At 35.3% G+C, this 24,009-nt stretch overlaps 1 protein-coding gene across 1 annotated transcript; it reads right to left on the bottom strand.

The window, feature by feature from the left end:
* Positions 1 to 669: 669 nt before the first annotated feature.
* LOC100368153 (cyclin-dependent kinase 11B-like) lies at positions 670 to 22,048 on the bottom strand. Its single transcript, XM_006822969.3, has 16 exons — positions 21,892 to 22,048; positions 15,622 to 15,826; positions 14,311 to 14,438; positions 13,289 to 13,427; positions 12,981 to 13,117; positions 12,472 to 12,594; positions 11,233 to 11,544; positions 9,654 to 9,734; positions 8,591 to 8,839; positions 6,891 to 7,012; positions 6,487 to 6,592; positions 5,299 to 5,528; positions 5,045 to 5,161; positions 4,210 to 4,358; positions 2,865 to 3,054; positions 670 to 2,608 (listed from the first exon to the last, which is right to left on the bottom strand). The coding sequence occupies exons 2-16, from the start codon at positions 15,816 to 15,818 to the stop codon at positions 2,513 to 2,515; spliced, it is 2,376 nt and encodes a 791-aa protein (XP_006823032.2). The 5' UTR covers positions 15,819 to 15,826; positions 21,892 to 22,048; the 3' UTR covers positions 670 to 2,512.
* Positions 22,049 to 24,009: the final 1,961 nt, after the last annotated feature.

Below are 24,009 nucleotides of genomic sequence, written 5' to 3'. Positions count from 1 at the left end.
GATAGTCTCAATGGACACGATTATTCGGAAAGGTAAAACGATGTTCTATGACCAGGTTTCACGACTTGACGATCACATTTTTGGCGTTTCGCAAACTACTACTCAAAAGAAATATGGATTACTTCAGTATTACAACATGGGATTCATCCTGAGTAAATAACAGAATAGAAAAGATGCGAACCATGTTCCGTACGATTGCCCTCCATGCACTCTGAAATAAATTAATGCAAATTTCCTCGTAAAAGCAGGATCCAAACTAATGTACCAATCAATGATTTTTTGCAATATATTTTTTACATGCATATTTTGAAAAATGTCATTAATGCAAAGTAAAAATACCCTGAGCCTATACTCGGGATGTCCTCAACTTGTTAAATGTCTAAAATCAGAAGGATGGGCTTATACTCGGGGAGGGGCTTATGATCGGGAAGTACAATAATTAGATAACTTGTTACTGGTAACAGTTATTGAAAAATTATGCGCAAAATTATTACGAGTAATAGTACTAGAGTGAAATATCAATGAGCCATGTTAGCCGTCAGAAAGCTATTGGCACAGTTTTACTGAAAAGATGAGTTTTTCATTAATTTATGCAAATGAGATATGTTTTTTTTCCAGCCAATCTCATGCCACTCCCCACTAACAAATGCACAGGACAAAAATAAAATATTTAACTTAAAAAAATACTCATTTTATTATCAAATAATTGATATAAGAGTATGAATGTTTGTCCATTGTTATCCATTCCCCAAAATTTCATCTTTAATAAATCATTTTGAGTTGAAAGATTGAAATATATATACCAACTTTGGAACATACATTTACATAATGCAGTTCAACCTGGGTTCAATGTTAAGTTGCTTAAAAGATTGTGCCTTGTTTATTGACAAATCAAACTCGGCATAGTATATACACCTCAACTCAACTGCAAACCTGTGTATAGTGAACACCAGAAGGTTTTTATTATAAAGTGCTCATAGTTTGGACTAATTTGTTTTAGCATTTTGGGCAATACATTATTTGACTTTAATTAACTGTTTTATAAACAGAATGTTAATTATTAAACAAAGGCAAATCTGCACAAATACTGCTAAAAGAGTAGGCACATACAAGACAGGTTGTCTTTATACACAGGTTGCTCATGTTATGCCTTGGGACTGCCTAATAGTGGTCACTATAGACAGGTGGTCTTTATGTAGAGGTTGTCACAGACACACAGGTTTGACTGTAATGCAAGAAGCTGAATGCTGCCTATCAGGTGTGATGTAAAACATGTGTGTGGTGCTCAATGCAATAATAGTGGATACAAAATCTCAGTTTTCACAAAGGGGTATTATCTAATACCATTATGTTTCAACATTCATCCACATAATGCAGGTCTCATATGGAATAGTATGAATACGGTCAAAGTCAGCATAAATACACTCATAATGAGTGGACTTTGGTGGCAGTCTTTAAGGCAGTTTGAGCCAAATTAAAATTCAAGATAACCTCTGATTGTATATAAAAATGAACACTTATCACTTTTGGAAACTCCCCAAATTACGTCAATTTCTTGAAATGTTTTCACAAATACCAGAATTCATATCAATAATAATACACAACTTTTCATTCATGTCATTTTTTTGTGATACAAAGAAATAATAGGAACCAGTGGCAATTTTTACAATTTTCCCTAGATATTTCAGACACTAGTATCTCAAAATATTGTCTCTGATGACCTCACTTGTTTTATCCTTTCTCAGTGTCCTGATGGCATGAACACATAACAATTAAAGTATGACAAATATAACATTTGATCTTTCAATTCGAATTAGTCCTCTTTAAGTGGTTGGTAACAGTAAACCATTAATTATGGCACAACATATAAATCTGCATAGTCACTGCAAAGTATCATACCATATAATAAGGTAAAGAAAATATGACAAACTTTGCACGTTAAGTTATGTGTCACAGCTTGGTTCATTTGTAATATCAAAAAGACAAATGGTAAGTATGTCAGCCATTCAAATATGGCTTTAACTTACTTGGCTCGCAAACTTGCGCTTTTAGAGCAAAACTGCATATCAAAAAGCAATCGTCTTTTGTATCTATTTCTTTGCCAAAAAAACACATTTCAGCTGTGAAATATTTACATATTTGTTTTTCATTGCCGTTCTTCAATCTGAGAAACATTCCCTTTAATTTCCTGCATTTTGTAGTTAAATACATATTCAAAAGGTGTTTTAGATGAAACTAAAAAATTTCTCAACCCCAAATTTGTTTAGGAAAACACTATATATACAGATGATCTCCAAGAGCCACACAACCTGCCATTTTCTACAATACTGTTGTCCTATAAATTTACAAAAGGAAATCTGAAATTATATATTTATTTTTGTTAAACTGTTCGATTTTAAAAGAAAATAATTGAAAAAATTCCCCATTGGTAGTATAGTAAAACCCCCTGCCCAGAAAGTACCAGGATGTGTGACCTTTGCGAGTCATCTATAAGGCCCATTGTCGTACATTATTAGAATTTAAGATTGAAACCAGCTGACTTCGCTGCTTGACCTTGTGATGTAGTTGTCAGTCGGAATCCTTTGTCCATATTAGCGTCATCTTCTCCCTGAAAACCAAAACAGACATTTGCTCAAAATAAGGTGAAGGGTAAGCGTGACTAATGGGATAAACGATGAAATACAATTTGGAGTCAAGTGAGATGACCAGAAAGTAAAGACAAATAAAACTTAAGCTGAGTGCATTCTTAGCAAAACTGTATCTACAACTATTTCTGTGGACAAACCAATTTCACTTCAGACCTTATCATTGACACAATGAATAGCAATTCTTTTAGGAAACATTCTCAGTGTAGTGTTACTTACCAATTTAGCAAAATTGAGACCACCTTCAGGCGCTTTTGGACTTTCTCTTTTTGTATTCCTTGGCTGTTCACTTTTTGCTGGCCACGTTGGGAAATCAGACTCATTAATTGGGAGTGGAGATTCAGTAAAATAGTTATGTTTCAAGGCATCATCTGCTGTTATTCGTCTTGATGGATTGTAAGTCAGAAACCTGTCGAGTACAAATAATTATATTAACCTAATTTTACAAATTTGTATTTTACTCCAATTTCTGATAGTGCACTTAATGGATAACTTTTCCTTGGCTACAGGTCTTGATCAAAATTATGCAGCTTAGATCTGCAAAAAGTGAGAAAAGTTTACTTTCAAGGAGTTAATAATACAGTAACGTAATAATATGATTTAGAAATAATAGACAGTTTTAATGCTTAGGGAGTTCTTATGATGTTTTATACTTTTTGTCACCAAAATAAGACGAAAGAAAAACTTGTAATATTCTGAAAAAATAACTTTGATATATAATTTGGAATTCTTGATATTAAAAAAAAAAATTAAATTTATTATCTAATATTAAGGCATATTAATTATATCCCCCATAATCTTAAATTTAAACCATTGATAATTGTAATCAGTACTGTAAAATCTATTAGAAATCGCGGGTTATTTTAAAATAGTACAATGCAACAGAGGGGATTCGGTTTCTATTAGTGCATCTACACATATGAGAAATGATGAATTTTTGGTTCTCAATTATTCAAAAATAATGGGCACGACTTCTATTAGGGATGTGGCTTATAATACACATTTTACGATAATTGCTAATTGCCCCTTTTACATGTAGTTAGTCAAGTTTGAACACGAATAGGCAAGGCATTCAATGTTGTAGCTTCAGAACAGCATACGTAAAACAGTTTTAGCGCCATGTTAAATCTGATCTGAAAAACAAAATGATGCACATCAAGATTCACAATGTCTGATATGTACTAGGTCTTTACACGACTAAGATCCAGTTCCAAAATGGCAGAAATTGTTATTTTGAGAAATTGTCAGCACAAAAATGGCTGACATGTGGCCATCTCGAATGGGATTGCAAAATGAATGATTATGCATAGTAATAATATAGTAAATAGTAGCACCTTTTAGACTGACTTTACTTTACATGTATGCTTTGATTCTGTTGATGGATACAGCCCCAAGGTTTCCATACACAAAATTATTCATTTGTTTGAATATCTCCTTGACAACACAGTACATTAAGCGTGTAGTATTTATGACACTGCAGGTTTAAAAAACAGTATTTGGACACATGAGGGCGCTGTTGACAGTTTACACTGAACAAAGGAGAATATGTATTATCACAACCTACTTGTTCATGAGTTCAAAGCCCACATCGGTCAGATATGTCCCGAATCGACTTCTTAAATTATTGTAAGGATGCTCTGCAAACTGCACTTTTTTCACAGCTGGTAGTTCACTATAACCTGCCCATATCCTTTCACTTGGTGTGCCAAGTTCCTGTGCAAAGCAAAATTAGTAAATAATTAGTATATTGGTGGACCTATTAAATTGTTAACTACGGTCTGGCCCAATAAGAACTTGTTTAGTAAAAATGCAATATCGTTAGCCGTGGAAGATATAACATTTTAGTGGTTGGAAAAATTGAAGATACAGGAAAGTATAGAAACAAGACCACTTCACTCAACTATGACAGTTTAGTTCTGCGCTATTACTGGAGAAAAATAAAGATGCCAAGACAACAATACATAGCTAGGCAGACAAAATCAACACTATTTAGACGAGAGGCTGAATTGTTAGAGTCAAGGAAACATTGAGTTACAAAAATAACCATGCCTATATTTTAGCGAACAGGCCCACTTTTGCAAACTACGCTAAAATTGTAATTCAATGTTCAATTAACAGACCTGAATAACGGGCAATACACATTTTTCTTTTTGTTGAATGTCCACATTTAAATTAACAGTTAACCAAACTTTGAGTTACGGGCAACATACAAAGTTAAATAAAACTAAAAAATCTTTACGTGTAACTTTTCCGCAACAACAATTCAGCATCTCATCTAGACAGGTGTGCAAAATCAATAAACAGATTACGAGATACGCAGGTCCCAAAACTCTCTGAAAGTTTCATCCTGAAAAAAGGGGAAAATACAAAACAGAGCCCTTAAACATTCTAGTACATACCTTGAATATTCTGTTAAGTTGATCAATTTCAGATCTTCCCGGGAATAGTGGTTTCATCGTTAAAAATTCCGCAAATATACAACCAACAGACCACAAGTCAATGGGGGTGGAATATTCCTAGAAAAACAAAAACACAAGATAGAGTAATTACATTAGCTATTAACACAAATACACGTTTTGTAGCACGGTTAAAACTGACAAACTGCAGAAAAATGGTACAAATAACAAAATCAATACTAAATAAATAAATTTACCTTAGCTCCGAGTAAAAGTTCTGGTGCCCTATACCACAGGGTAACGACAATCGGAGTATACTGTTTAAGAGGTGACCCATATTCCCTAGCTAGACCAAAATCCCCAACCTTTAGTACTCCCTTATGACTCAATAATAAATTTGACGTCTTCAAATCACGATGAAGAATCCAGTTGTCGTGGAGATGCCGTGTTGCCCTTAGCAACTGACGTATAAGACATTTAACCTCACCTGCAAGTATAAATATATTGTGGGAGGAACAACAACTTGAAATAAAAATATAGAACTTCTGTCTGTCTACTTGAGTACATAATTCATATAACGTTCACTATTTGTACATTTAGAAGTTAAATTTGTGTTCAACTCTTTCCATGCTATATTACTTTTACCAAAAACAGTGCAACATTTTTCTATATTTTTCTATTATTTCCTTAGTTTTTGGACTAAATGTGCATATTTTTAGATGCTAACAGGTCTTGATCAAAATTTAGAAAAAAACAAAACATGGAAATATTTTTGAATGTATTTTTGTGAAATGGAACACGGATGAAAGGTATAAATTGATTAGCTAAAGATATTAGATTCCCGTGGGAATTCTCTCAAAAAACAAACACTGTAGAACCACCATGTGTACGTCCTGACAGTTTACTGTAAAATACTTTATTTTAGCTGGAATAAATTTTCGCTGAAAAGACATTTTTGGTGCTTTGTATGAAATTTATTTTCACTGATTTTTGACAAGTTGAATGTAAAATGCTGGATTTTATTTTCACTGAATCATTCCTTCAGCAAAAATAACAAATAATTAATTCCAAGTGAAAATAAAGTATTCTTACTACTGTATTGTTATGCATATTAACTGTAGCGCTGTGTTTGATATTTTCCTCCAAGATATGGATTTCTATTGAACTTGGGCAAATGCACAATGCAAAGGCAAATGGTTACATGAACTGGTTATCAAATCAACCATCCATCATGGTCATTCACTCACTTGAGCTCGCCCGCATGTATAGCTGAACTTTCACTACGCAATTGTGTTTCACTTCTGCATGCAGACAAACAATGACATTCATTTTTGACATTTAAAAAAAAAATGAAAATTACATATGCAAATCATGCAATGTAGCAAACAATCGTCTGTAATGTATGAATACATCAAATGTCTTCAAAAAGTGTGCTTACAACATACCAACAGTAAAAGGCTGCTTCATCGTCTCCATTAAACTTTTCAAATCGTGTTCCACATAGTCCATCACAATATAGATTTTGTCCATGTTAGAACCGACCACTATTTCCTACAAGAAATCAAGACATTTGTAAGTACTCTGCGCAACATGCACCTGTGATAAAGTATTAGCAGACACACGTTTATGTGAATGAGTTTTATTGCATATTAACACCCTATTGTGTTGAGTGACAATTCTGCTGATGTTTATAGTATTTGATGCATTTTCAAACCACAAGAGATTGAAATTGATTATGAAAATACTGCAATTTGAAACATTTATCATATTTTGTGGTTTTTGAGTTGTATATGAACCTGGACACTTGTACATGTACATGCATTACAAAGTTACAGTATAAAATACATACTCTGACCGTGACTATATTTGGATGCTGCGATTTCAAAAGTGTGTTGATTTCTCTCAGTGATGTAATCGGGAAACCCTCTTTCTCTTTCTCCATCTTGAGTCTTTTTAAAGCAACAATTTCATCTGAAATAAAAACAATAGAATAAGCATTATAAAAACATGTGATGTATCTTTGTAGTGTATAACAATACAAGATTTAGATGCATTTAAATGTTCACTTTCATTTTAATTATGTACTTGCACACCCAATTACCACACAAAACAAGTCATTGAAAATGACACAGTCCCCGTTAAGTTCTCTTTGTGCTCGTCATATTAAAGCGGAGGGGTTGTCGCGAGCATGTCCTTGAAACTTGAGTTCCAAGTGGCGTATACAACAGATTGTTTATTTACATCAAAACACGTGTTTCGTGTCATAGTAATATGGCCAAAATAAAAACAGTCGTTATTCAGCCATCTTTGATTTGATTATGAAACACACTGATATGTATGATGTATGTGCCAAATACGAATGAAAATGGTACATAAATTGTGGAAATATAGTAGTAAGGCCAAAAAGTCAGATGGCTGTCAATCGGCCATCCTTGACCAGATTTTGAAACGAATTGTCATGGACATGCATCCTAACATGTATAAAGTACATGTATGTGCCAAATTTGAATGAAAACTGACAGAGCACGTCCAAGATATTGCATAAAAAAACAAAAACAAGATGCCTGCCAGTCGACCATCTTTGATCCAATTGCAAAATAAATCGTCATGGACATGTATCCTAACATGTATAATCTATGTACACATGTACCAAGTTTGAATGACAACTGACAAAGCATGTCCAAAATACAACATTTTCAAAAAACAAGATGGCTGCCAGTCGGCCATTTTGAATCGAATCGCTAAACCACTGCATGTGCATATGTCCCACATAAAGTACTAGGCACATGCAAAGAATGAACAGAATCGGTCCAAGGGATTCTGAGATATGACTCCGGATGGACGCACGGATGCACGGACGGACGGAGACCGAATTATAAGTCCCCGTTTTCGGACTTCGTCCGAACGGGGACTAATAAACATTTGTGAATACTGAGATATTAGGTTATTTAGGGCCTATACATTGTAATTATCCTGGAATAAAATTTTGGTGACAACATTCACCTTTTTTCTCCTATCTAAAATCAACTTCAATAGATTTTTTTTGTATATTATTTGAGAAATCAACATTCAAAAGTTACTAAATAAAACACACTTTAAATTTCAAAAACTGAACAATGAATTAGACTTAAAGCATTTCAGGAGCAAGTATTAATAAGTCATTTAGTTGGTGGATAGTATTTTTTGCTGTGAATGTGTATTTTCAGCACTATTATTAAAAAAATGTTTGAGGAAACTCAATAAGTGTTGTATTTTATTTGCTAATTTAAGTCTGAAACAATGAAATTTCATGAAATCAAAGTATGTTCAAGAAGACGTTTTGAGTAACCAAGGTAACAGAAATCACACTTACTGCAATTATCACTGTATAATGCCTGCTTACACAAAATGTAATTTACAACTTTTTCTGGTAAACTTGCATGCAGGTACACAATCACATGTACACCCAGAATTTATTTCATATCTATACAATGAATGCCCGAAATCTTGAATATGATGAATATCTCAGGATTTTGGTTTCCCGAAAAAATGCAAAAGGCAAACACCCACCTGTTTTTTTATCTTTAGCTCTATATACAACACCATAAGTGCCTTCTTCAATCCTGTTCAGACACTGGAATTCTTCCACACTTCGACAGCCAGACACTGCTGGTAAATACGACGGTAATTCTTCTTTCAGTTCTACTGGTGACATCTCGGGTGAGTCTGGCAAATAGTTGTCCTCACTGGCTGTGGATATATTATCAGCTGTGTCACTAGGGGATGAGTACTCATCAAATTTACTCGGTGGAACTGCAGCTGTAAAGCAAAGCATTGTGAAGTGAAAGTTTTGTAAAACGATCGCCTCTGTTGATTTCAACACAGGGCCTCGGAGATAAAAGTATTTAGAGTTACCTTAAAATCTGTATTAGATGCCGTATCCACAATAGAAGCCGCACCCATACTTTTTGAACAATTGAAAACCAAAAATTCACCATTTCTCATATGTGTAGATGCTCTAATAGAAGCAGTGTCACCTGTGATGTATTGTACCATTTTAATAGAAGATGTGACTTCTAATACAGATTTTACAATAATCACAATTACGAGCCATTTCAAGATTTTACTAAAACAACTGATTCATAGAACGCAGTTCAGCACATCTAACCGATCAAATGCAGATAACAGATGTAGTTAACTTCATTGTATCTTTTAATTCATTGTGGTATTTCAGTGATTTTGCTATGAATCCCAAGATTTTTTACCTGTGAAAAACTATTTGAACACCACTATTCTACTATTTGACTACATATTTGTATGAATCAAATACTGTAGAATACTGTATTTTCGCTTGGAATTACATTTTCGCTATTCAGTGAAAATAAAATCTAGCAAATATACCGTTTTTTTTCGTATATACTTTACATTAAACTTGTCAAAAATCAATGAAAACAAATTCCATACAAAACACACAAAAAGTCTTTTTATCAAAAATTAATTCCAGCTAAAATAAAGTATTTCACAGTAACCTCATGCATATTAATTAGGTCAGAATGTGCTTCAAATCAACACTATTGGTTTACTGCTCCTGATTAATAATGGTTGTAAGGAAAAAAAATATTTTTCAATTCACTTGTCAATTTTTCTTTAGCTGCATCTTCTTTACCACTCTCACTATTATTACTGCTGGAACTACCACTGCTGCTCTCTTCATCTGTAAAACAAATCATTACATGAAATAATCCCTGCCGTTTTCAATGTGAGAGTATATTTTCTTACATGTGAACATTTTTTCTCATGGCTGACTTTTGGCCATCTTGAATCAAATCATGACACAAATTCATATATTTGATATGATTAATGTGTGAAGTATGAAGTTGGTATTCAGAAATATCAATCCAGAACTGCATTCCTTAATACAAAATGGCCTTTAGTTGGCCATTTAAAATCAAAAAATTAAATGACATGTATCAAGAGTCTCACTGTGTTCAATATACAGTTGTATGTACTAAGTGTAATCTTTCCACAGACAACTGATATCCAGTTCAGGAAGAGAAAAATTGTGTGATTTTCACGCATTTTAGATAGTTTCCGTTCCAATGCGACTTCATTTCGAATTTGTCTCTCCAGCAATAGAGCAATTGAGTAGTGAAAACTGTGAATAGTCGTTGTGTTGCAAAACATTACAGCCCATTTTGACCAATTTCACTGGAGATCATAAAAAACTGCGTCATACAAAGTATTTTTTTAAAGGTTTGAGGAAAGGTAAATTTAGACTCAACCAACCCAATGGCGATCGCTATGCTAATATAACTGTATGACAATTTTCACGCAAGGTTTTGACTTCGCGGATGATTTTATGTCCGTTTCCCTCAAGTTGTAAATATTTTTATTTTATTTTTTTAACTGACGATTGAACATTAGCATGCGTCGGTGTATGGTGGATTTTGGCATGTTGTTGTGATGCATTCGCCATTTTTGTGGACGATAAACATCACTTTTATAAAACGGGCATTATCTCCGTTCATGTTTTCTGGTTGGTCAGAGAGATTAATTAGCTTTTTTTCGGTTTGTCTTGAAATTTTCACACTATTTTGACGACGTCTCTACGAACAAAAGGACACCTTAGTTTATTTTTAAACAACTTTGTAATATGACAACAAAACATTTGTCAATAAACAACTGATTAACGTAGTGTGAAAGTTTCACTTGAAATAAACAACCATTGTGAGAGCTATTTAGATTTGAACTTGCCTGGTAAACTGAAAAACACAAGTAGATAATGGCTAATTTGCATAATGATTCACTCAGTAAGAAGTTTGCTAATGGTCATAATAATTACAATGGCTGTAACAGTCCCAAATTTAAAGCTATTATCATTTTGTAAAAAGTTAAATATGGTGCATAATATGGAAATCATGTCATTACTTTTTTTCACCATGTTTGTTTTTCATTATTCATGTACAGCTTTGCTAAATCTGGCTAAGCATTCAAAAGAGAGAATGTATATTTTAAAATCATCTTTCAAGTATGTTCCACTATTCACAATGCTGCGAAATGCAGTCTATAGCCAAGACTGTTTGGATAATAAAAAGCAAAAAATAAATAAAAATTCACTCCAAAGTGCCCACAAACCTGCGTCTGTACCTTAAACTGTTTCTATTTCCTCCAATACTCACCATACATAAGAATACACCCAGTTATGCATTTACCTGACACGGATTCGGATTCGGATTGTGACGCTGACTCAGATTCTTCTTCTGACGCCTCTTCAGCACTACTGGCGCTCTTCTCATCCTGTTCACCTTCGTCTTCTTCTTCTTCGTCGTCATCATCATCACCACCATCATCTTCATCCTCCTCTTCCTCAGATTCAGATTCTGACGCTGCTTCTATTTCATTATCTGACTGTTCATTGTTAGACGATTCACCAGCACTGCTTATAGCCTCATTACCACTGGCATTTATCTCCAGTACATCAGCTTCGTCTATGGTTTCTTTCTTAACTTCCATTCTCTCTGGTTCTGTGATAAAAGAAATATACAAATTCAAATTTTGCACAACTGAGCACGTTATTGCACATATATTTATACAAATTACAATGCATAAGAATTTAATATTGAAAATATTGAAAAATATTGGAAACTGATTAAATTATATGTACATTTATATGAATAATATATGACTTTAGAACTCATGTCACAAAGCAAAAGTTTGAGATAAGAAAAAAAAAGTCATTGTTAATAACATAGTTCCTGTTGAAATTAGGGGAATGGTCTAGTATCAACAGAAATTAGATGTATTAAATGACTCATCCAAAATCGTAATATATGGTCAGAAATTAAACAGGATATGCTATTCATGCACTTTTTGTATCCAAACAAAATTTCATTTGTCAAGGCGCATGTACAGAGTTTTAAAACACAAAACGAAACATCATAGACATGTATATCAACATGTATACATGTAATGTTTGTATCAAATTTGAATGAAAACCAACAAACCCTGTCCAAGATATGGATGCCAGTCGGCCATATTTGATCTGATTATGAAACAAACTGACATGAACATGCATTCCTATATATATGATGTACGTCCATGTGCCAAATATGATAGAAAATGGTCCAAGCCTTGGAGATATAGTAGTAGTCAATCAGTCAATCAGCCAACATCAGTCAGCCATCTTTGATCTGATTATGAGACAGTAATCTAAAATGTATGTATTAAATTTGAACAAAAACTGATAAAGCATGCATAAAATACCACATTTTCAAAAAACAAAATGGCTGCCAGTCAGAATCAGTAAACCACTGTGCGTGCATATATTCCAGATAAAGTACTAGCCACATGCAAAGAATGATTTGGCTCACAGGGTTCTGAAATATGACTCTGGACGTACGGACGGACGAACGAACAGATGGACGGAAGGATGAATTACAAGTATAACAAACCTTCATGCTTAACTGGTGTATTCCGTTCACTCTGTCTGTCACTTTTCTCAAGTCTCTCTCTGCTTCTGCCTTGCTGACTTCGATCTTTACGCCGATCCCGTCGATCCCCTCGTTGCCTTCGCTCTGAAATAACCAACCAGGCAAATATTTATCGTTGATAATAAGATTCAAACCATTCAAATGAAAACATTTGTTTCTATAATCAAAAATCACCTTGATTATAGCAAGGCTTAAAAAAAGTTTACGCTAAGTGTACCAAACATGTATCTAAAATTTAATGTGAGCCAGAAATTCCTGTATAAATTGCTTTCAAATTAATTGTAAATTTATCCCTACATAAATATACACAAATACCATTTCACAAACATAACAGGTATTGATTGAATGCCACAAATATTTGGGACTGATAATTTGCAATAAATGACTTGGTTGCAACACTCCCAGTACGTTCTACTATCTATTGCTTGTAGGCAGTTTTGCAATACGTAAGTGCTACAGAATGTACAAACCTGATGAATTACTGCCACTGTCATGACCACCACTTCGCCTCAAATTTTCCATCCGACTTCTCTCGCGTTCTCTTTCAAGTCGTTTTTCTCTATCTCTTTCTCTTTGTCTCTCACGTTCCAGTCTTTCAAGCCTCTCCCTGCAAACACAGAATCCATAACCATAAAAACAACACATGCATGGAATCCAACAATGTTTCATGCCAAAATGTTATTGAAAGCTTTCCATATATTTTTTCCATCTTTTTTTATATCATAAAAGACACCATGACCTTATCTCTCAAGAGACCCAGTAAAAATGATTGATTTACCGATCTTTTCTGGATTCTTCTCGTCTCATTGCTTGTTCGTGCATATCTCTCGGTTCTCTTCGTGGTCTCTCATCTATTCTACTTCTTTCTCTGTCTCTACTACTCTGTTTAACTTCGTGTCCACTACGTGATCGTTTATCTGAACACAGAATTATTGATATCCATTGTGAGATATTACTGGACAATTTTAAAAAGTGTTACAACAAATTTGTAGATTTTTCATGCATTTTTCTATTATGTATTTTTCTATTTATGTTAATTTTTCCATTGCTTACAAAAATTGATAAAATATAAAAAAAAATTGAGTTTATGAGAACAACAGTCGAACTTAACATTCAACAGTTTTCAAGAAGAAGTTGAAAAAGTAAATAGTTGACGCAAACGACTATGGGCAATCAATCGGATAATATGCTCTGCTTGACAAAGTCAACAGCGGAGTTAAAAGGTAATAAACTGCAGGGCTAAATCTTTGATGTCCAATTTAAACCTGTGCTACAAACTAGGAATTAATGTCTAAGAAATCAACCATAAATTAAGTTAAGCTAGCGAATGAACTCAATTTCTTGAGCATAAATAAGTGAAGTACAGTAAAATGAACATTTCTATTTTTATTTATGAATTTAAAGCTATTATGCGTTTTCATTTCGGTTTCAAAGATAGCTCAAGCAAAATACGAGAAAAATGTGATATTAAATTTTGTTTAAATGCCAATAGTGTTAAATGGAATTCGACTATTGGTAAAATAGTTTAAGCTCAGGTGGCCAATACTATAAATATATATTTTTTTTCCAGTTTTTTACGACCTTGTGCAGCCATTTCGCAAACAGGGTGAAGCAGGCTTTCATGACAATATATGATCGTTCTAAATAATTTACACTATTCAGCCAGTGGTGGCAAAAGTGATATAATTTGTTGGAACAAAACCATAATGGCTATTGGTGATAAGTCAGAGGAAGCCCAGGATTTCCACTAATAATTTCAAAACATGAATTATAACACTGTCAAGTAACAAACGCACTCACGTTTATGTCGTCTTTCATGTTCATCTTTATCTCTACGCTTGTCTTTCCTTCTGTCTTCCTTTCTGTGTGATCTACTGTTTTTTTTACTCACTAACTGCGGCGGTTTGATATCCAATGCATCATCAAGCCTACAACATAAGGTATTTGGTAAATATTAAAACATACATGTATGGGAGTCAAGTTGAATCAAGAAATACAGATTGAACATAATAGAATCATGTGTTAGCACAGTTGGTCCCCTCCATTAATTGAACCACCTAATTTTGATAACTATGGTGATTGGATTTTTTTTGTTCATTCCTGTTCATGAACTGGCAGAAATGAACAATCAAAAGTTTAAGTTAGTAATTTTAGAGTCAATGCTGCAGGTAAAATGTGTGATATAAATGTGCAGAACAAGCATGATGAAAAGATAAATACCGGTAATACATGACTGAATGCGATCAATGGGCAATGTCACAGAGATATTTAGAGAAATAAGAAAGTGATTGCGCAGGGTTCTCCACGAGGACGCCCTGTTTAAATTGTCAGCGCCCTGTTATATTTCCTGTGCGCCCTGCATGGTCCCAGACAAAGAATTGTTTACATAACAGGCCAACACTCATTGTCTTCCGAAAATGATTCATCGTGCTCAGGGTAACTGGTTCATTGTTTTAAGGTGCAACTGTGAAAATTCCGGTTTGTTATCGTAGCAGGTCACCGTGAGGTGATAACACCACCAAACAAAAAGTTACAAGCTTTTTCAACACGATTAAAAATGAACATGTGGCCTAGAAAAGTGCATTACCGTACCCATATTTTTACTGCCAGGGTGACGTCAAATATATGAAATCGTTATCGGTAAAACCATTCGTTAAACACAAGGTCTATGGTAAAAACCAAGTTCACGCCGTGACTAAGTAGCGGCAACATCGTCATCGCCGAGTTAACAAACTTGTTACATCTTTTTCTGGACGCGATCATTACTTGTAAACAACTGATGTCGCCGCTTGAGGAATCGTGCAGCTAAAATCAGCTGATTGTACGTGCTGACGTTTACTTAATAATAGCTCTTCAAAATTCCTATTCATTTTGTAATAATAAATATATATTATGCATATGTAATAATATGTAGATTAATAGATTTTTTGGTTTCCATTTTTCAACATCCTTGCCAATGATGCATGTTACAAATGTGCCACGCCCACTTCACATTGGCGCGCCCTGTTTAATTTTCAAACCGTGGAGAACCCTGTTGCGAGTGTGGAAACAATACGTTCCACGAAAATCTGTACTATGTCATCAGATTATATCATCAGATGTTACCGATACCTTTCATCTTCGCTTCCCTCTTGCATAGCCTCTTCACCTTTTTGTAATTCACCTTCTTCAAGACTTGACCTTCCTTTGTCTTGTTTTTCCTTCCGTTTCCGTTTCTCCTCCAATATTTCGTCTAGTGTTTTAACTCTCCAATTGTCCTTTTTGCTATCATACTCGTTTATTTCAGAGTGATGGTCAGAATCGCTCATGATATTTTCTATGAAAATAAATAAAGTGTAATTAGACCAAACACACAAAATTATGCGCATACCATTACATGTCAGGGATCATTCTACTCTTCAGCCATTCTGGCAATTTAAGACCGATTGAGCTAATTTACGCAATTCAGACCATTTTGAAGATATTTTTATAGCATTAATACAGTGCATGTTTAAGAGAACCAAGTGAGCTATCCAGATAACATGATCAGAATTACTCAGCTGGATATTTGGTGGGAAAGTTGAAAGCTAAACTTAAAGCATGATAATTGTTGTGACATGTATGTCATTGATTTACCCACAACCCACTGTGCTCTAATAATTCAATATACCGGTAACGACAAATATGCACACAGGACTTGAACTTCACAGAGGCATTGAAGGCCCAATGTCAATGTACTAGACGCCCAATGAGAGTACTTTTGATATTCTATAATAATATCTTTATTACACTTTAATGAATAATATGAGGTTATTATGAGGATACCTCAAAGTATGTACAAAGACAGTACACCAGGAATATCAACCGACGCACAGCGGAGGTTGATGCGACGGCGTACTGTCTGAGTGCATACCTTGAGGTATCCTCGCAATAACCTTATATTATACATCTTTTCCTTCCAAGGATACATCATGGGAATGCCGAAATCCAAAAAGTTTAGAACAGAATCAGCGAACTTCTTTGTGTGGAGTCCGGTAAAACTGCGGTGGCAGCCATGTTTGTTTTTATTATTAGAGGACGCTTATGCGTATAATCATTCCATATTTGAAATTCGCAATTCCTAATATGGTAGGATGAAAATACCCCATAAAATACTGCAAAATTACGGCACGCTATAACTTGTGGCGTTACGGTGACAGATGTACATGTATAATAATTATAGTTCATCTTAAGTTGAAGTAAACAAAGTATAAAAAGTAGAACACAAGGCAGGCCAGCAAATCTACGGAAAAGAATTATCGAGGATAATGCAAAGTATGCACGAAGACAGTACAGTGGGAGTAACGACCAACGCGTAGCGTAATCGTTGCTTATTTGGAATTCACTTTTCCTAATATGGTAGGATAAAATTACCCAGTGCAATACCGCAAAATAACGACACGCTGTAACTTATGGCGTTATGGTGACAGATGTATATATATGTATATATATGATATATGTTATTCCCATGTGCTATGGACATTTTAAAAATGTTTGTTTTGACAATCGGTACCTTCTACATTCAGTTCAGCCCTGCATGTATGTGCTCATGACAGGATATGCAGAGAATCATAATTTACCTATACAAATTTTGATGATATCTTTTTTCTTGTATACTCGAATCTGTCAAACATTCAATGTCATTTCTGGGCAGGACTCCAGAAGACGTACCTACACTTTATGCAATTTTTTTTAATTATGCTAATTTATTCATGACGTAGCAGTTTCTGTGCTCATGAATATTCATTAATTTGTGGGTCAATACATTTTAAAAGGGGCGATATATTATTTTTGGGGGAAGAGTTAGAAAGGGGGATCAGTAATCATTAGGGGGTCAATACAAAAGAAGGGACCCATTTGGAGAGCAGCCATGCTCGTGTCTGTTGTTGCACGTGACCTACAGCTGTCAACTGTGTTCGTTCTTCGTCGACTTCGACTGGCTTCCATGTGAGGTAGTATTCTTGTGTTCTGTTTTTCTGATTTGAGTTTTTGAATCCGCTGTTTATGTTTTTAACGTCTTTCATGTCTTTTGTAGGAGTGTCCAATCCGTGATTCGAACTTGCGACCTTTGAGTTCCCAGCGCACTGTCTTGTCCACTGTACCACGAGTGTCTTCACACAAATAATAGGATTTAAGTCCTATTCATAGGAGCACTGTCTTCACTAGCATTCAAAAATCTAACTAAACATACTGGATTCGAACCAGCGATCGCTCACATTGCTGACATAGTACAAATCAACTGAGCTATGTGGGTAGTCATGCAAATTGAATAATTTGTTGTCATATTTAGTTTTATTGCCAAATAGTGTTTGCGAGAAAAAGATGGGCAGGCAAGGGAATTGAACGCGGCTCCTCCTGATCACTATGTAGAGAACTGACCCACAAGACCACGATGGATTGACTGGTTGTGTTTGCAATTGATAAGAGTATATAGTGTGTATATATATAGAAATACAACATATTTCTATTATTGAGTTACAATTGTCCAAAAAATTGGCAATTTTGTGTTTTTACTTGTGTAAACTATATACATGGCATAACCCGTTAGTGTACATTTTGCCAATTGGGTGTTTGCCATTTGCGTTGCCCATACCTGACCCGACCCTAACCCTAATGCCAAGACACGTTCCTGTTAATAATTCCGTTGCCCATACCTGACCCGACCCTAAACCTAATGCCAAGACACGTTCCTGTTTATATTTGCTCAATAATGATACTCTGTTGTGCACTGTCTGCAGGTAAGTTGCATTGATGTCAACTGATTAAACAAGTCGTGTTTAAGTAATTTCCACTATTAACAAGTGGTTAAATTGTGACAATAAATGTGTGGACAAATATTTGAGATTAATTTTGGTGTAGACAACTCGTTTAATTATTTTACACCATTACAAGTTGTTAAATTGAGAAAATAAATTTCTCAACAAATATTTAATACTTATTTTGGTGTAAACAACTCGCGTTTGATTAATTCCCACAAATACAAGTTGTTAAATTGAGACAATAAGTGTGCGGACAAATATTTAATACTTATTTTGGTGTAGACAGCTCTTGTTTGATTAATTCCCACAATTACAAGTTGTTAAATTGAGAGAATAAGTGTGCGGACAAATATTTTAGACTTATTTTGGTGTAGACAGCTCTCGTTTAATTATTTTACACCATTACAAGTTGTTAAATTGAGAGAATAAATGTATGGACTAATATTTGAGTCTTATTTTGGTGTAAACAACTCGCGTTTGATTAATTCCCACAAATACAAGTTGTTAAATTGAGAGAATAAGTGTGCGGACAAATATTTAATACTTATTTTGGTGTAGACAGCTCTTGTTTGATTAATTCCCACAATTCCAAGTTGTTAAATTGAGAGAATAAGTGTGCGGACAAATATTTTAGACTTATTTTGGTGTAGACAGCTCTCGTTTAATTATTTTACACCATTACAAGTTGTTAAATTGAGAGAATAAATGTATGGACTAATATTTGAGTCTTATTTTGGTGTAAACAACTCGCGTTTGATTAATTCCCACAAATACAAGTTGTTAAATTGAGAGAATAAATGTGTGGACAAATATTTTAGACTTATTTTGGTGTAGACAGCTCTCATTTAATAATTTTACACCATTACAAGTTGTTAAATTGAGAGAATAAATGTGTGGACAAATATTTTAGACTTATTTTGGTGTAGACAGCTCTCGTTTAATTATTTTACACCATTACAAGTTGTTAAATTGAGAGAATAAATGTGCAGACAAATATTTTGGTGTAGACAACTCTCATTTGATTAATTCCAACAATTACAAGTTCTTAAATTGACAGAATGAATGTATGGACAAATATTGACCATTATATTTGTGAGTAAATACCTGTTGTTTAATTAATTTCCACCTCTACAAGGTTGTTAAATTGAGAGAATAAATGTGTGGATAAATATTTGATACATATTTAGGTGTAAGAACCCGTGTTTGACCAACTAACACCATTGCAAGTTGTTAAAATAATGAAATAAATATACTGGTATCGATGGATATTTGATTTAATTGTGAAACTTTCTAACAAAATGTTAACAGCTGGCTTCGAACCCTCAATCAACAATTCCGCAGACACAGTATAAATTCCACAACACCACAGAAGATATTCGTCTGTTGCCTGAATTGTTTTCGTAATATAGGGAACGCCATCGACACTTTAACAAAACTTACCTTGACTTGGGTCTTGTTTATCTCTTGTCACAATCTGGAAACTGTTGAACAAATTGCGCGTCGTCCAGTTTAAGACGTAAGTTATTTTATTATTTATTCATTCAGTTTTGTACGGTGGAGTTTTGTGAGGTTTATTATTTTTTCGCGACGTTCTTTGCTTACTTGTTTACGGTTTGAGAGATTTCAGTTTATTTGATTTACGTTTTTACGGTAGCTCTGAGCGGGACTCGAACCCACTGTCTTTTCAAGCTAATTTTGTTTTATTTTGATGGCACGCTTGTGTACCACGCCACGACGTTGGTCGTTAAGTGGTGTTCATTTTTCTAACTACTCCAGTGTTCCGATGAGTTGAACGGAAAAGCCAAAACGATTGCTCTTTTCTGATTGCTTCGGTTCTGGTGAGTGTGTATCTCGTGTGATTCGAACCCATGTCGTTTGTAATGGGCGGTTTTTTATTTCCCATGTTGGCTACGCCGTAATATGCAACCACTTCCCCGTTTTATTGTGATTTTGAGAGTGTTTAATGATGTCTTCCTCGCCCGTCACGCCATGACACAGTTTCAACCACACGGCCATTTTGCAACAAGTGCGTGACCCTCTGCGTCACCCGACTGACTATATGATCGTTCTGTTCAACTGTTAAGCTAGGATTTATTACCGTTATTATCATTATATTGTCACATGATTTATTTTACCTTATGTGTAATGTCTTAAGTATCTTTATTGTAATTTGTATATACCAATTCGTATATACCGAGGAAACGACCCCGATTGAAGGTCATGTATTTTGTGACGTCACCAATTCGTGTGTAGGTACGGCTTCTAGATCCGTGCCCATTTCTGTAGACATAGGTCTGGAAAGTGCTCCTTTTGCACCAGGGTTGAGTTTGCAAAGGGAACTCTTTCCGAAACTGAAATACATGTACTCCTTATTCACCTACTTTCTATGACTTGACCAAAGTAAGAGTTCCAACAAAATTAGACAAAAGACAAGTCAGATAAGTGAAGGAAAGACGAAAATCACGTCGAAACGGAACCGCAGCTACACTAAGAACTGCGTACTACCCCACAGGCGCTCGGAACGTTTCTTGGCTAATAAAAAACGACCTGAAGTGGGATCGGCATAGTTAGTCAGTCGCCGGTAAATTCCCCTACTACTCACATAATAACACAAGGTAGGAAAGCGTTGACACCATGACATCGAAACTTCCCGAAAATAACACGATTTTCCAAATTATATTTCGATCCGCTTCACACAACTCAAGCATGATATCGGTAGAAACTATCGATCGACTTACATTTCCTTTATTCGAACTAAAATGGGTTAAATCCTGTGAAAATCGAAACACCAGAGCAATATGAATCAACCCGTCTACGCGGATATTTTGAAGCAGAGGCTCGTGCATGCGTAAATGTTTGGAACTGCGCATGGGTGGAGCTGCGCATGCACGAGCCTCTGCTTCAAATATACAGCGTAGACGTATCAGAGGCTCGTGCATGCGCAGCTCCACCCATGCGCAGTTCCAAACATTTACGCATGCACGAGCCTCTGCTTCAAAATATCCGCGTAGACGGGTTGATTCATATTGCTCTGGTGTTTCGATTTTCACAGGATTTAACCCATTTTAGTTCGAATAAAGGAAATGTAAGTCGATCGATAGTTTCTACCGATATCATGCTTGAGTTGTGTGAAGCGGATCGAAATATAATTTGGAAAATCGTGTTATTTTCGGGAAGTTTCGATGTCATGGTGTCAACGCTTTCCTACCTTGTGTTATTATGTGAGTAGTAGGGGAATTTACCGGCGACTGACTAACTATGCCGATCCCACTTTAGGTCATTTTTTATTATCCAGGAAACGTTCCGAGCGCCTGTGTACTACCCAACTGCAAATCAGTAACACATTTGACGAAAGTTAGTATGAAGCATCACATTGATCGCTCTCCGGGTTTCACCTGTCACTCATGAGGAGACTGTCGACAGTATCGGTACACGATCACTGACAACACTGTGTATGGGTCGTCACACAGAATATTATACAGAATCATAATACAACTTCACGTGCGACACCGACAGTGTGTGGAGAGTAGTACTGTTGTTGGACATACTTCTAAGTATTCTCGTAAAAGATAAACTGTAAACTAACGCAACACGGTTTACCTACCCAACCACACTAGAAGTAGTCAGCTGTGTCGAGAACTTTGTCTTCAAAACACAAGTTCAGGTAACAAAGATACCCGGGAAATTCATAAACAAAATGGCGACGCCAAACCGACGTCGTAACCTATGACCCAATTCTCCCATGATGCATTGCGTTATACCAGTTTGTGGGGGGGGGGGCAACATTTTGCTAAAGATAATGGATATGGATGGATCACAGTCCTGTGGATGGATTAAATGTGTATAATCATTTATATAATTCCGTGAGACAGTAAGCATGTAAGAATACCATCGTCCCGGGACCATCGCATCACACGGCGACACACACTAGATTGGTGATACAGTCCATGGAGACAATTTCTTTTAACATACGTTTAACCTGCATTTATTTTCATTATGCGACAGTGTTGTGTGCCCTCACATTGTGTGAACTACTATGACCTTAATTGTATTTGTATATTTTGCTTTTCCGTATTTATGTGTAGACACAAAATACAACTTAGTGTTGGAATACTAGTATTCTGGCGTTACTACGCCCGCAGTGTCCACAATGTTGATCTTTCGTTCCGGCTATCAATCCTTTTTGGCATACTAGTATATATCGTATCCTGGGTGATTGTGACTTTGTTTACATGAAATTCGTATACGCACTGAATGACGACCGCCACGTATGAACAAAAGAAAGATTCAAAATGCTTGTGTCGAGTTATTTGTTCCGGATACTATTATTTGCTTAATTGTTTTTTCTTTTCGTTGTTATTATTGTTGTTTAATATGATAAATATTAAATAATAATTATAATTGTTAAAATTAGAAAGAATTCTAAGGTTTGACACCATTCATATGTCAGCCTGGGCGACTTAACAAACAGAGATGGTTGAACTGATGGTTGAGTTTCAGTGGCGGCGTCACTGGGGGGGGGGGTCAATTTCCTCATGAGGGCGTGCGATTTACAATGACGCAGTGTCGCAATGCATTCTCTGGAAGGTAAGTGTGATTTTTAAAAATTTGGGGGCATGTTTTTATATGTATCCTTCTTGTATGTTTTTAATAATATAGCAATGTATACCTCCCATAATAATATGACAACTGTCATTTTTCTAAATTAATTCTATTCATACTCTAAAAAACAAGCCATAGCGAGTGTGTATGCATATTGCAGCAATCACGGCTTACTTATCGATGGGGACTCAGAAAATCACCGCTTATTTATTCTAAAAAAAAAATGGTGACATTTGAAGCTTAATTATTCGTTATTCGCCCACGTGTTAACAAACCCTCTAATCGCCGCGGTCTCGAACACAACATTAGTATCATTGACGAACTGTACACTAGGGCACAACACTCCTCAGTTGTGGTGTGGATAGCAAGACACAAAACAGGGCTTTGGCCGAAAAAAGGTTACTATACTTCTCAACACTCGCGTCAGTTTGAAATTCGCCTCATTCATTTTTGTTGTTGCTTGTTTGCGTATCCGGTGAAGTGCGCCACGCACGATAGCATGAGGGGAGTTTGTTTTCTGTTTCCGAGGTAGTATCGCAGATAGAATAGATTTCAATTGTGAATTAAAAATATTTCATTTGTGAAGTGAATTTTTCATCAGTAATATTATGTTTCAAAAATTATAACCAACTTAGAGGGTCTACTTGTGATGGCGCTCTTTGGAGCGGATTGGATGATAAAAACCAGTAACTGAACATAGGGATAGGTATGTATATCTCGTAAAGTGTTATTAAATGGCATTTCAGTATGCTATATTGCACTAAATTGTGACAAAAAGCAAACATAAAGCAATGGGTTAACCTGTGAACACCTCAAAGTAAGTACGCACATCGTCATTACAGAATCACACTCGACTCATATGCACCATGAGTCGGTCGAAACCAACGTCGCACTGCCTTCGTAAATAAACAGATACATAGACAAGAAGACCTCAGTCATTGATGTTCTGTGTTGTCAAGAGTCACATGCTATAGGACATAATTGTGACTAAGGTGTACCATTATTTAAACGCACGTACTTTCATATTTTATTTGGTTGCTTGAGGCGGGATCTTGGTTGCTAGGTGACAACAATTTAACATTATTTGCGTAATCTGCATTCCATGTAATAGCTGTTTCAC

This window comes from Saccoglossus kowalevskii, chromosome 15 (assembly GCF_978046115.1).
Source record: "Saccoglossus kowalevskii chromosome 15, keSacKowa6.1, whole genome shotgun sequence".
Taxonomy (NCBI): Eukaryota; Metazoa; Hemichordata; class Enteropneusta; family Harrimaniidae; genus Saccoglossus; species Saccoglossus kowalevskii.
The sequence above is the reverse complement of the archived record's forward strand: the minus strand, read 5'-3'. Positions and strand labels throughout refer to the sequence as shown.

Bases quoted from the DNA above. Each gene is read 5' to 3' on its own strand.
- LOC100368153 (XM_006822969.3), bottom strand. From the start codon at position 15,818: ATGAGCGATTCTGACCATCACTCTGAAATAAACGAGTATGATAGCAAA. The intron at 6,593-6,890 runs GTATGTATTTTA...GATTTCTTGTAG, and splicing joins CAAATATAGTCACGGTCAGA to GAAATAGTGGTCGGTTCTAA. The intron at 5,529-6,486 runs GTATGTTGTAAG...TTATACTTGCAG, and splicing joins GAAGCAGCCTTTTACTGTTG to GTGAGGTTAAATGTCTTATA.